The sequence below is a fragment of the Pristiophorus japonicus genome, chromosome 19 (assembly GCF_044704955.1).
Source record: "Pristiophorus japonicus isolate sPriJap1 chromosome 19, sPriJap1.hap1, whole genome shotgun sequence".
Taxonomy (NCBI): domain Eukaryota; kingdom Metazoa; phylum Chordata; class Chondrichthyes; family Pristiophoridae; genus Pristiophorus; species Pristiophorus japonicus.
The window spans coordinates 88318104-88332080 of record NC_091995.1 but is presented as its reverse complement, the minus strand read 5'-3'; the positions used below and the strand labels follow the sequence as shown (position 1 = coordinate 88332080).

The 13977-nt window shown below is 52.4% G+C and overlaps 1 protein-coding gene across 1 annotated transcript in view; it reads right to left on the bottom strand.

The window, feature by feature from the left end:
- LOC139230286 (proline-rich protein 12-like) overlaps nucleotides 1-13099 on the bottom strand; it is an 84843-nt gene extending 71744 nt beyond the window's left edge. Inside the window, exon 1 of the mRNA XM_070862115.1 lies at nucleotides 12750-13099. Within this exon, the coding sequence (XP_070718216.1) occupies nucleotides 12750-12844 (95 nt within the window). The 5' untranslated portion in view covers nucleotides 12845-13099. The remainder of the gene's footprint in view (nucleotides 1-12749) is intronic.
- Between the last annotated feature and the right edge of the window lie 878 nt (nucleotides 13100-13977).

Sequence of the window (13977 nt, the reverse complement as noted above, 5' to 3'; positions counted from 1 at the left end):
ATTTCCTCTGGTGGGGTCATAACCCTAAAACTAGAGCAAGGCTGTTCACGGGCAAAATCAGAGAACACACAGGGTGGTGGGGATCTGTAACGGTCCCCCGCAAAATGCTGTCGAGGCTTGGGGGTCAACCGCGATTCTCAATACCGAGATCGACAGTTTTTTGGTTGGGTAAGTGCGATGACGGATATGGATCAAGGGCGGGTAAGTCGAGCCAAAACTCGGCTGCCCTGTGTCCTAACTCGCACCAAGTCCCGCTCACCCATCACCCCCTGTACCCTGTACCACCACTTCTCTTGACCCCTCCACGGTCTCCAAGTTGTCAGACTGCTTGTCCGACATCCAGTTCTGGATGAGCAGAAATTTTCTCCAATTGAATACTGAGAAGACTGAAGCCATTGTTTTCCGCCCCCGCCACAAACTCCGTTCCCTGGCCACTGACTCCATCCCTCTCCCCAACTCCTGTCTGAGGCTGAACCACACTGTTCGCAAGCTTGGTGTCACAGTTGACTCTGAAACGAGCTTTCGGCCCCAGATCTGCAGCATAACTAAGGCCACCTATTTCCAGCTCCGTAACATCGCCCGTCTCCGCCCTTGCCTCAGCTCATCCGCTGCTGAAGCCCTCATCCCTGCCTTTGTTACCTCCAGACTTGATTATTCCAATGCACTCCTGGCTGTCCCTCCCACATTCTACCCGACGTAAACTAGAAGTGATCCAAAACTCAGCTGCCCGTGTCCTAAGTCGCACCAAGTCCCGCTCACCCATCACCCCCTGTGCTCGCTGACCTACATTGGCTCCCGGTTAAGCAATGCCTCGATTTCAAAACTCCCATCCTTGTTTCGAAATCCCTCCATGGCCTCGCCCCCTCCCTATCTTTGTAATCTCCTCCAGCCCCACAAGCTTCCAAGGTCTGTGCGCTCCTCTAACTCTGCCCTCCTGAGCACCCCTGATTATAATCGCTCCATCATTGGTGGCTGTGCCTTCTGTTGCCTGGGTGGGGAAGGAGGGAGGGGTGGCCGGGGAAGGAGGGAGGGGGGGGTGGGGAAGGAGGGAGGGGGGGGGTGGGGAAGGATGGAGGGGGGGTTGGGGAAGGAGGGGGCGCGGGGAACGAGGGGGGGGGGGCGTGGGGAAGGAGGGAGGGGGGGCGGGGAAGGAGGGAGGGGGGGCGGGGAAGGAGGGAGGGGGGGGCGGGGAAGGAGGGAGGGGGGGGGCGGGGAAGGAGGGGAATTCAGCTCGGATTCCCACTCTTGGTCACTATCCAATCACACGCTTGAAAATACTTACAGGCATCAGAGACTCGACTGTGAGGTTCTCCATGGCCAAATATCCCGCCTACACTTGCTGTGCAAGTGCGCAGATGACGAATAGCTGCTTGGTGGGGGGGGGGGGGAGGGGGGGGGAGGAACCAGGCATGCAGCCAGCGCAATTGTGTATCCTCAGCGAAAAACAGCAACATGAGAAAAAAATTGAAAATATGTAACTTAAGGGCAACAGACTCTAATCGCTTCTAATCCACAGGAGTGACCTCTGACCTGTGGCCTCAAAGTTGGTCAAAGAAACACAGCCAACAATTAAAATCAAGCAATAATAGTAAAAACGCCAGTGTCTGGGTTGAAACAGAGCTGGGACTCGCTCTCTGTCTTAGCCTGTCTGAAGATAGAGCAGCCTGCAGCACCACAGCGATAATGTACATTCACGATGTTGTAGTGGTTATGTTATTGGGCCAACAATCCAGGCAATGTCAATTCAAATCCCACTATGGCAGTTTGAAAATTTGAATTCAGAGATTAAATTGCTGGCACCAGTTAAAGTGACCACTAATGCTGCTAGATCGCTGTAACCAACCCAACTGGTTCACTAATGTCCTTTACTGTGTTCTTCGAGTGTCAGACGTGGCCCAGTGGGCAGCACTCTCGTCTCCCGAGTCCCACTCCAGGGACTTGAGCACATAAATCTAGGCTGACACTCCCAGTGCAGTGCTGAGGGAGCGCTGCACTGTCGGAGGTGCAGTCTTTTGGACGAGACCTTAAACCGAGGCTCCCGTCTGCTCTCTCGGGTGAATGTAAAAGATCCCACGGCCACTATTTCTAAGAAGAGCAGAGGGAGTTATCCCCCGGTGTCCTGGGGCCAATATTTATCCCTCAATCAACGTCACTAAAAAAAAACAGATTATCTGGGTCATTATCACATTGCTGTTTGTGGGAGCTTGCTGTGCGCAAATTGGCTGCTGCGTTTCCCACATTACAACAGTGACTGCACTTCAAAAGGTACTTCATTGGCTGTAAAGTGCTTTGGGACGTCCCGAGGATGTGAAAGACGCTATATAAATGCAAGTCTTTCTTTCTTTCGGGAAGGAAACCTGCCGTGCTAACCCGGTCTGGGACTATATCTGACTCCAATCGCACGTCAATGGGGCGGAGTCTTAACCACTCTCTGAAGTGACCTAGCGAGACACTCGGTTGTCTCAAAACCTTTCATGGTGGCGGTTCACCGCCCAGGGCCGGATTCAGAGCCGGGGGCAGGGCCGGGTTCAGGGCCTGATGGGTCGGGGGCAGGGCCAGGTTCAGGGCCTGATGGGCCGGGGCCTGATGGGTCGGGGGCAGGGCCTGATGGGCCGGGGGCAGGGCCGGATGGGCCGGGGGCAGGGCCGGGGGCAGGGCCTGATGGGTCGGGGGCAGGGCCCGATGGGCCGGGGGCAGGGCCTGATGGGCCGGGGGCAGGGCCTGATGGGCCGGGGGCAGGGCCTGATGGGCATGGGGCAGGGCCGGATTCAGGGCCTGATGGGCCGGGGGCAACTTGGTCCACATGGGCTGATAGTTCTGTTTGTTCATGTTTATTACATTACGTGTATGATTCTGATTCTGAGTATGGAAACACAGGCCGGTATATTCAACAATGAAAGTATATATTCTGCATTAAGTAGGTATATATTCTGGTTCTAATAACATTGCAATACTAGATTCCTATATATATATATGCAAATTTCTCTCAACATGTGAAATAAAACAGGCTAGTACATATTCTGTTCTGTATATAGGTACATCTGTATATCGGTATAAACAAGTGAATCTATTTCCCTCGGTCTTGTTTTTCCTCTCTTTCTGTCGATCCTATTCGGCCTATTCGGGAGGCCTTACATTATTTTTCCTACATTTATTTGGTGGGCCTGGGGCTGCATTGTTAATCTGCCCCTGTCATCTTCTCAAGGCATCTAGAGATGGGCAATAAATGCCGGCCTTGCCAGCGACACCCACATCCTCAGATTCAATGTTTTTTTTTTTAAATGTGCTTGAACGATGCGCCCATCAACTTGGTCAGGAGGCAGTGTCCTTGGACAATGTTTTTGGCTTCACCACCCCCGGCCGTGACCCCCCTTCCCTCTCTGCCCGAGGTGCTCTTGCTTTCCCCGCCGCGCCCCCTCTCCCCCCAACCCGGCCAAGTAAAGATCAAACTGTGCTCAATAAAGGGTTCTCTGTCCACACCCTCAGCCCCGCAGTAAACTTGAGGTCATCCAAAACTCGGCTGCCCCGTGTCCTAACTCGCACCGAGTCCTGCTCACCCATCACCCCCTGTGCTCACTGCCCCGTGTCCTAACTCGCACCAAGTCCTGCTCACCCATCACCCCCTGTACTCACTTACACTTGTCCTAACTCGCACCAAACCCCGCTCACCCATCACCCCAAGCCCCGCTCACCCATCACCCCCTGTACTCACTTACACGTGTCCTAACTCGCACCGAGTCCCGCTACCCATCACCCCCTGTACTCGCTGCCCCGTGTCCTAACTCGCACCGAGTCCCGCTCACCCATTACCCCCTGTGTTCGCTGCCCCGTGTCCTAACTCGCACAGAGTCCCGCTCACCCATCACCCCCTGTGCTCGCTGCCCCGTGTCCTAACTCGCACCGAGTCCCGCTCACCCATCACCCCCTGTGCTCGCTGCCCCGTGTCCTAACTCGCACCAAGTCCTGCTCACCCATCACCCCCTGTACTCACTTACACGTGTCCTAACTCGCACCAAACCCCGCTCACCCATCACCCCAAGCCCCGCTCACCCATCAGCCCCTGTACTCACTTACACGTGTCCTAACTCGCACCGAGTCCCGCTACCCATCACCCCCTGTACTCGCTGCCCCGTGTCCTAACTCGCACCGAGTCCCGCTCACCCATTACCCCCTGTGTTCGCTGCCCCGTGTCCTAACTCGCACAGAGTCCCGCTCACCCATCACCCCCTGTGCTCGCTGCCCCGTGTCCTAACTCGCACCGAGTCCCGCTCACCCATCACCCCCTGTGCTCGCTGCCCCGTGTCCTAACTCGCACCGAGTCCCGCTCACCCATCACCCCCTGTGCTCGCTGCCCCGTGTCCTAACTCGCACCGAGTCCCACTCACCCATCACCCTCTGTGCTCGCTGCCCCGTGTCCTAACTCGCACCAAGTCCCGCTCACCCATCACCCCCTGTGCTCGCTGCCCTGTGTCCTAACTCGCACCAAGTCCCGCTCACCCATCACCCCCTGTGCTCGCTGCCCCGTGTCCTAACTCGCACCAAGTCCCGCTCACCCATCACCCCCTGTACTCTCTGACCCAACATTGGTTCCCGGTCCAGCAATGTCACGATTTTAAAATTTCTCATCCTTGTTTTCAAATCCCTCCGTGGCCTCACCCCTCCCTATTCAGTAATCTACTCCAGCCCCACAACCTCCCAGAGATATCTGTGCTCCACCTCTTCTGGCCTCCTGAGCATCCCCGAACTTAAAATCGCTCCAGCATTGCCTTCAGCTGCCTGGGCCCCAAGCTCTGGAACTCCCTCCCTAAACCTCTCCGCCTCTCTCTCCTCTTTTAAGACCCTCCTTAAAACCCAATGCTTTGAGCAAGATTTTGCTCACCTGCCCCGATATCACTTTTTAGAAACATGGAAACATAGAAAGTAGGTGCAGGAGCAGGCCATTCGGCCCTTCGAGCCTGCACCACCATTCAATATGATCATGGCTGATCATTCACCTCAGTACTCCATTCCTGCTTTCTCTCCATACCTCTTGATCCCTTTAGCCGTAAAGGCCACATCTAACTCCCTTTTGAATATATCCAACGAACTGGCCTCAACAACTTTCTGTGGTAGAGAATTCCACAGGTTCACAATTCTCTGAGTGAAGAAGTTTCTCCTCATCTCGGTCCTAAATGGCTTACCCCTTATCCTTAGACTGTGACCCCTGGTTCTGGACTTCCCCAGCATCGGAATGTGGGTTATGTGGCTCGGTGTCAAATTGTGTCCGACAACGCTCCTTGTTCAGTGCCCGGGACGTTTTACTACGTGGGAGGCGCTAGATAAATTCAAGTTGTTGTTGTTGCCACAGTGTTAACTCTCATTGAAACATCTGTGAACACATTCCTTTTGGTGTGGAAGCAAGTCATCCTCGTTCGAGGGACCGCCTATGATGACCCCTCACAAATCTCCCAGGGTCGGATGGGGGTGCATCTGTGCTGGTTTTAAACGCTGCAGACACACCAGTCCAGAGAGTGCACTGGGGAAGAGGTAAGGGGGAAAGGGGGAGGGGGGGGGGGGAGAAGGGGGATGGGGAGTGAGGGGAGGGAGGAGGGGGAGGGGGGGGGAGAAGGGGGATGGGGGGGTGAGGGGAGGGAGGAGGGGGAGGGGGAGGGGGGAAAAGGGGAAAAGGTGAAAAGGGGGGGGAAGAGGGAACGAGGAGGGGAGAAGGGGGGGCGAGGGGGAGGGGGAGAAGGGGGAAAGGGGGAGGGCGAGGCAGTGCAGTCGGGAGATCTGCCTGCAATATCGCGAGCTAGGGAACTGGCACAGACATCATCACGGATCGATCGAGACATTTGCAGAGATTCTGGGAGCGATGGGGGAGGAGTAGGAATCCCGCGACCATTCTGCAATCAGGCGTGGAATGTGTGTGAAGCTTTGATCGAGTGTGGAGTTTGGGGGGAGAAGGCCGGAAGAGCAAAGACCGGCTTGTGATAGCCTCATTCTGATGTGCTGCTGGAGCTGAATTTCCATTAGATTTCAATTGGGTAAGGTCATCAAGGGATATGGGTCAAAGGCAGGCTCCTGGAGTTGAGGCAGAGAACAGCCATAATCTAATTGAATAGCAGAACAGGATCGAGGGGCTGAATTGCCATCTCCTGTTCCTATGTTCAACACTCACCCAGAGCAGTGACCAGCTGTAAATAAGAACATGAGAACATAAGGAGTCGGCCATTCGGCCCCTCGAGCCTGCTTCACCATTCAATGAGATCCTGGCTGATCTTCGACCTCAACTCCACTTTCCCGCCCGATCCCCATATCCCTCGAATCCATTAATATCCAAAAATCTATTGATCTCTGTCTTGAATATACTCAAAGACTGAGCCCCCACAGCCCTCTGGGGTAGAGAATTCCAAAGATTCACCACCCTCTGAGTGAAGAAATTTCTCTTCACCTCAGTCCTAAATGGCCGACCCCTTATTCTGAGACTGTGACCCCTGGTTCTCGACTCCCCAGCCCGGGGGGAAACATCCCCCCTGCATCTACCCTGTCAAGCCCTGTAAGAATTTTGTATGTTTCAATGAGATCACCTCTCATTCTTCTAAACTCTGGAGAATATCGGCCTAGTCTGCTCAATCTCTCCTCATAGGACAATCACCCCCATCCTTGGGATCAGTCTGGTGAACCTTCGTTGCACTCTCTCTATGGCAAGTATATCCTTCCTCGGGTAAGGAGACCAAAACTGTGCACACTACTCCAGGTGTGGTCTCACCAGGGCCCTATAAGGGAAGACACAATAAAATCTTACAGCACAGCAAGAGGCCAATCTGCCCATCGTGCCTGTGCCGGCCCTTTGAGCGAGCCCAATTAGTCCCACTCCCCTGCCCCTTCCCCATAGCTCTGCCAAATCCTTCACTTCAAGTATATATCCAATTCCCTTTTTGAAAGTTATTATCAGATCTGCTTCCACCACTGATCTCGTAAGTGGAAAAGACAAGGCTGAAGGGTTCGCAACCATCTTCAGCCCCAAGTGCTGAGCAGAGGATCCATATTGGCCTCCTTCCGAGGTCCCCACCATCACAGATGCCAGTCTTCAGCCAATTTGATTCACTCCACATGAAATGGCTGCACAGACTGGATACGGCAAAGACTACATTCTTTGTAGTCCCGACAACATTCTGTCTAGAGTCCTAAAGACCTGTGTTCCAGCACTAGACACACCTCTAGCCAGGCTCCTCAAGCACAGCTGCAACACTGTGGAAAATTGCCCAGGTGTGTCCTGTCCAAAAAGCAGGACAAGTCCGACCCGGCCAATTTACCGTCCCATCAGATTGCTCTCAAACCCTCAGCAGAGGTGAGGCGAGAGTGACTGCCCTTGATATCATGGCAACACGTGACCAAGTGTGGCACCAAGGAGCCCCAGTAAAATTGAAGTCAAAGGGGATTGGCAGGGAAAGCTCTCCACTGGCTGGAGTCATACCGAGCACAAAGAAAGGTGTTTGTGGTTGTTCCTCGGGGCAGTGTCCTAGGCCCAACCATCTTCAGCTGCTTCATCAATGACCTCCCCTCCATCATAGAGTCAGAAGTGGGAATGTTCGCTGATGACTGCACAGCGTTCAGTTCCATTCACAACTCCTCAGATAATGGAGCAGTCCGTGCCCGCATACAGCAAGACCTGAACAACATCCAGGCTTGGGCTGACAAGTACAAGTACAATTTGTGCCATCAAGTGACAGGCAATGACCATCGCCATCAATAAAGAGTCTAACCGCCAGCCCTTGACATTACCGTCACCGAATCCCCCATCAACATCCTGGGGGTCACCATTGACCAGAAACTTAACTGGACCAGCCACATAAATACTGTGGCAACAAGAGCAGGTCAGAGGCTGGGTATTCTGCGGCGAGTGTCTCACCTCCCGACTCCCCAAAGCCTTCTACAAGGCACAAAATCAGGAGGGTGAGGGAATACTCTCCACTTGCCTGGATGAGCGCAGCTCCAACAATATTCAAGAAGCTCGACACCATCCAGGACAAAGCAGCCCGCTCGATCGGCACGCTACCCACCACCTTCAACACTCACTCCCTCCACCACCGGCGCCCCCTGGCTGCAGTGAGTACCATCTACAAGATGCACTGCAGCAACTCGCCAAGGCTTCGTCGGCAGCACCTCCACCACCTAGAAGGCCAAGGGCAGCAGATGCATGAGAACACCACCACCTCCAGGTTCCCCTCCCAGTCACACACCATCCTGACTTGGAAATATATCGGCCGTTCCTTCATCGTCGCTGGGTCAAAATCCTGGAACTCCCTCCCTAACTGTGAGAGCACCTTCACCACACGGACTGCAGCGGTTCAAGAAGGCGGCTCACCACCACCTTCTCAAGGGGCAATTAGGGACGGGCAATAAATGCCGGCCTTGTCAGTGACACCCACATCCCGGGAATTAACTTGTAAAAAAAAACCCTCTCGGGCAGTACATTCCAAATCATAACTCTCTCTGCAAAAAATTCTCATCTCCCCTCTAGCTCTTTTGCCATAAATTACAAACACTGAGTCTCCATGGGTGAATTGAACTCCAAGTTACTGAATAGATATGGCTTATTAGTACAGGTTGCACCTCCTTTATCCAGAACTCCCTCATCCGGAACCATTCCCAGGTGGCGCATGCGCAGAATTCCGACATGAGCAAATTGAAGGCCTTCCTCGCTGCCGACTCCCGCAATCGCTGGCCTGACCCCACGATCAACCGCTTCCCCCCCCACCCCATGATCTCTCTGCCGCACTCCCAGCCCCAATATCCCCTTGCTCAGTACCTGTACCATCCAATTTAACGTGACCACCCCTCGTCTGGAAAAATCCCTTATCCAGAACAGGCCAGGTCCCGAGGGTTTCAGGTAAGGGAGGTTCAACCTGCACAACCCTTACTTACACCACCCCGCTATGGACATAGAGTGTTGAGGTGATTTTTTTTTTAATATAAAAGATCGCCTATTCTTGCTGTTTCTGTCTAGGGAGAGTCAACTTCTGTGTCTGACCCTCTCCCGTTGGATAAATATTGTCCAAAATATCGCCAAGTCGGGATGGTGTGTGACTTGGAGTGGAATTTGGGTGGTGTTCCCACGCGCCTGCTGCCCTTGTCCTTCTAGGCGGCGGAGGTCGCGGGTTTGGGAGGCGCTGCTGAAGAAGCCGGAGGCACGGGACGGCAGTGCGGGACGTGAAGCCCACCATTGCTGAACAACCGCAATCTCAGCAGACCAGCTCCTGATGCCTGACTTGCACTCAATCCTGCTCCACTTTCATAAAGGAGATTCTGAGTTGTACGGGGCCCTGACACCACAGACTTCAGATAGAGACCAGCGATTTCGAAAAGTAGAATGCCTTAATAAAAATAGGGGTCGATGGCTCCAATTAAAAGGCACAAGTTTTCCACAAGTTGAATTTGAGGTCATAGAATCTGACGGCAAAGAAGGAGGCCATTCAGCCTGTCGTGCCTGTGTCGACCCTTTGGAAGAGCGATCAAATTAGTCCCACCCCTTCCTGCCCTTTCCCCGTAGCCCGGAAATTTTCTCCCCGTCATGTATTTATCTAATTCCCTTTTAAAAGTTACTACTGAATCTGCTTCCACTGCCCTTTCAGGCAGCGTGTTCCAGATCGCCACAACTCGCTGTGTGCAAACATTTCCCATCTCACCACTCAATATTATTTAGAACTATAGAGCATCGTAATCGCTGGAGGAAAAAAAAAAATTCTAGAATACACATTTATAATACATATCTGGCCCCTCATTGTCCATTATTAAAGATAGTTTTAAGCTTTGCACAGTAAAGCTGTGGTAAGTCTCAGTACCAATGGCTCCTACCCCTGACCTGTACTCTTCTCAACCCTGTTCAATTAACAACTTGTATTTATATAGCGCCTTTAACGTAGTAAAACATCCAAAGGTGCTTCCCAGGAGGGTTCCCAAACACCGAGCCACACAAGAAGATATTAGGGCAGATGACCAAAAGCTTGGTCAAAGAGGTAGGTTTGAATGAGGTAGAGAGGCGGAGAGGTTTAGGGAGGGAATTCCAGAGTTTGGGGCCTGGGCAGCTGAAGGCACGGCCACCAATCCTAGAATGGTCACAGCATAGAAGGAGGCAATTCAGCCCGTCGAGCCCGTGCCGACTCTCAGCCAGTCCCACTCCCCCGTCCTTTCCCCGTAGCCCTGCTAATTTTTTGTCCTTCAGATACTGATCCAACTCCCTTTGGAAACGCAAGATGGTGCCACCTCTGCCATGTACCGGAACCAAAAGAGATTCCACTCGCTCATTGTCCAGCTCATGTGCGACCACAGGCAGCGAATTTGCAGGTCAACAACACCAACAAATTGTATTTATAGAGCACCTTTAACATAGTAAAACGTCCCACAGCACTTCATAGGAATACTACAAGACAAAAAAATTGACACCGAGCCACACGAGGAGAAATTAGGGAAGGTGACCAAAAGCTTGGTCAAAGAGGTAGGTTTTAAGGAGTGTCTTAAAAGGAGGAGAGAGAGGTAGAGAGGCAGGAGAGGTTTAGGGAGGGAGTTCCAGAGCTTGGGGCCCAGGCAACAGAAGGCACGGCCACCGATGGTGGAGCGATTATAATCAGGGATGCTCAGGAGGGCAGAATTAGAGGAGCGCAGGCATCTCGGGGGGGGGGGGGGGTTGGGGGGGGTTGTGGGGCTGGAGGAGATTACAGAGATAGGGAGGGACGAGGCCATGGAGGGATTTGTAAACAAGGATGAGAATTTTAAAAATCAGGGCGTTGTTTAACCGGGAGTCAATGCAGGTCAGCGGGCACAGGGGGTGGTGGGTGAGCGGGACTCGGTGAGTCACCAGCTGTTGGGTGGTGGTGCAACGTGCGATCGTCGGCAGGGGGTGAGCACAGCTCCTGACGGCAGAGTCTTGCCGCGACACAGTTCCGTCGGGGTGCTGCCAGCCCAGTGCCACTTTACCCAGCTGACCACGGCCACGATCGTGTCCCGTCACCTCACCCGACATCCCGGCACGTGGCATTGTCCGATGGCGATCGGGAACGGGAAGCCCGACTGATGATTTTACCCTCCCTCTTTCACCCCTACCCCCTTATGGTACTGAGCTCACACCACAGCATTCCAACCGTGACCCTAACCGAGCACATCTCAGCACTGACCTCAAATCAAACTTGGTGCCCACCCAACCTGGAATTTTTAGTGCAATGTCAGCTGTGGCTCAGTGGGCAGCACTCTCGCCTCTGAGTCCGAAGGTTGTGGGTTCGAGTCCCACTCCAGGGATTTGCACACAAAAAGATCTGGGCTGACACTCACAGTGCAGCGCTGAGGGAGCACCGCACTGTCGGAGGTGTGCCGTCTTTCGGATGAGACGTTAAACCAAGGCCCCGTCTGCTCTCTCTCAGGTGGATGTAAAAGATCCCGTGGCTACCATTTTGAAGAGGAGCAGGGGAGGTGTCCTGGGGCCAATATTTATCCCTCAATCAACACAACAATACAAAGGATTATCTGGTCATTAGCACATTGCTGTTTGTGGGAGCTTGCTGTGCGCAAATTGGCCGCTGCGATCCCCACATTACAACAGTGACTACACTCCAAAAAGTATTTCATTGGCTGTAAAGCGCTTTGAGCTGTCCGATGGCCGTGAAAGGCGCTATATAAACTCAAGTCTGTTTTCCTTTTACCCCTGAAACTGTCCATAAATAAACTTACAAGAACAGGTGAACTCTTCCCTTTCCCCCACCCCCCCCAAAAAAAAACACAAGTGGGATGGTGGGTTCAACAAAGAGAGGCTGCAACTCACACTCAAAAAAATAATCCAGGTACCATCTTTATTACAGCCCTCATTCAGATGTGCCCGTTGTCTCACTATCAGACGAACGCCAGCAAGATCAACAAAATTAATGTTTTTTTGCAGCTCGCTCTCCGGTATTCCCTGCCTCTCGCCCCGTCTTTGGGGGAAGAGAGAAAAAAGGTCACACAACTCAAAAAAAAAAAATTGCCAAGCACACAGTATGTGAACCCGAGCAGGCAGGCAGAGAAGGCCACTTGTAGTTTTTGCAATGCATTACACAAATGGCTATGAGGCCTAGCACACAAGAGAGATAAAAAAAGAGATTTGATTCTACATTGGAGAAAGAAAGGGAGAGGGAGCGCATGCGTTTCCAAATTGGAGCAATTTACACACACACACAATTGTGGAAAGGCCGGGGTTGTGGTGCTGGGGAGGGTGGATAAAGGGGGCATGATGTATCCAGGGAAAATCTCAGGCCCGCCGCCTTGTTATCAATAACATCCAATTCTTTCAATTTCACTCGCGTCTCTTTCTCTCTCCCGCGGCCCTTTGATCAGTTTCCAGCCGCTCGCAGGCGCTACATTATATCGCACATTTGTTACAAATTCTGTTCGCCCCCTGTATTCATTTCGCTGGCTACATCAAAAAGGCCCTTTATTGCAATCTTTGTGTGTGTGTGTGTGTGTGTGCATTACGTTGTATCTTACACACAAAAACCTTTTTTTGGAGAGGGGGGGTTAACTTTACATTGTAACCCGTATGGTTTTTTTTGTGCAAGCAAAGCGACTCGCAAAAAAAGCAAACCTTCTAACCACCCCCCCCCCCCCTCTTTTTAACATTCACCGGCTTTTTTTTCTCCTCCAATTTTGAGGGGGGTGGGGAGAGAGGGAGGAGAGGGGGGGGAAGAGAGGGAGGAGAGAGGGGGGGAAGGAAGAGATGAAACGACGGATTTTTCTTCTCTAACCTGGCTTTTACTCCTGATGATGTCCTGTCGTAACTCCATCCTTGCCCAGTGCCTAAAGGGTCTCCGAAGCCAGAAGCAGGGTAATTTCTATCCATTAAAATCACTTTGAGCTGGGTTTTTTTTCCTCCTCCTTTTTGAATTGTTAAGCCCGGGCTCTCGCTTTTTTTTTTGCAACCTTTCGAGTCGTTTCTTGATTGCAATTTCCCCCCCTACCCCGGATCTGACTGATTTAATCTGCTGCTAAATTATTTTCCTGGTTTGTTTTTTTTTAAATGCAATTTTTTTTTGCAATGTGTATATATATATATATATATATAAAATCTTGCAGAGGACTTACGGTGCGGCCATGTTTCAGCCGCGCTCTCTCTGCCTGTCTGTGATCTCAATACCCAGAATACATTTCAGAGAGACAGAGAGGGAGGGAGTGGGATAGGATCAGATATCTTGAGAGCAGTGATATACTAAAACGGTACACACAAGATTCAGCCGGGACCACACAGCAACACACACCAGAATGGACCAAAAATAATTCAAATAAAGAGCTGAAAAACAGCGACTCAGGATTAAAAAGGAGGAAATGTATTCAGATCAGGAGGGTGGAAAAGGGAGCAGGGCTTGTGGAAACTCAAAATGCCCCCAAAAAAATCCTCATATATTGATCAACGGGAAAGGTGTATTTGCATTTTCAGAAGGCATTCGATAAGATGCCACACAAGGGGTTATTAAACAAAATTTGGGATTTTGGGTAATCATCATCATAGGCGGTCCCTCGAAGCGAGGATGGCTTGCTTCCACGCAGAAAAGGGATGGGTTCACAGGTGTTTCAATGAAGGACCTAATATTCCAGGCCCTGAGCTACATCCTGAAGGGTGGAAGATGCCTGTGTGTGGATTTTTTTAACGTGGGGTGACCGTTGCACCCCAGCCATCACACGGGCTCGACAGAGCTCGGTCTTGGTCCAGCGGCAAGGGTTAACCAAGACTAACTAGAGACCAGCTCTGCTGCACGGACCGAGCACGCACAAATATCGCACAGTGTGGGCTGGGCCCGTGCTGCCCCTGGGTCCTCGCCTCTCCTGGGCCCCAGATTCACGCCTCTCCTGGGCCCCGGTCACTTCCCTCTACAAACTCTTGCCGTTCCTTCGCCCCTCCTGCTGTGCCTGCCCGCACTGCGATCAGCGACCTGGCTTCGCAGCCGTCGCCCTCCTGCAGCAGCACGTGCTGCTCCC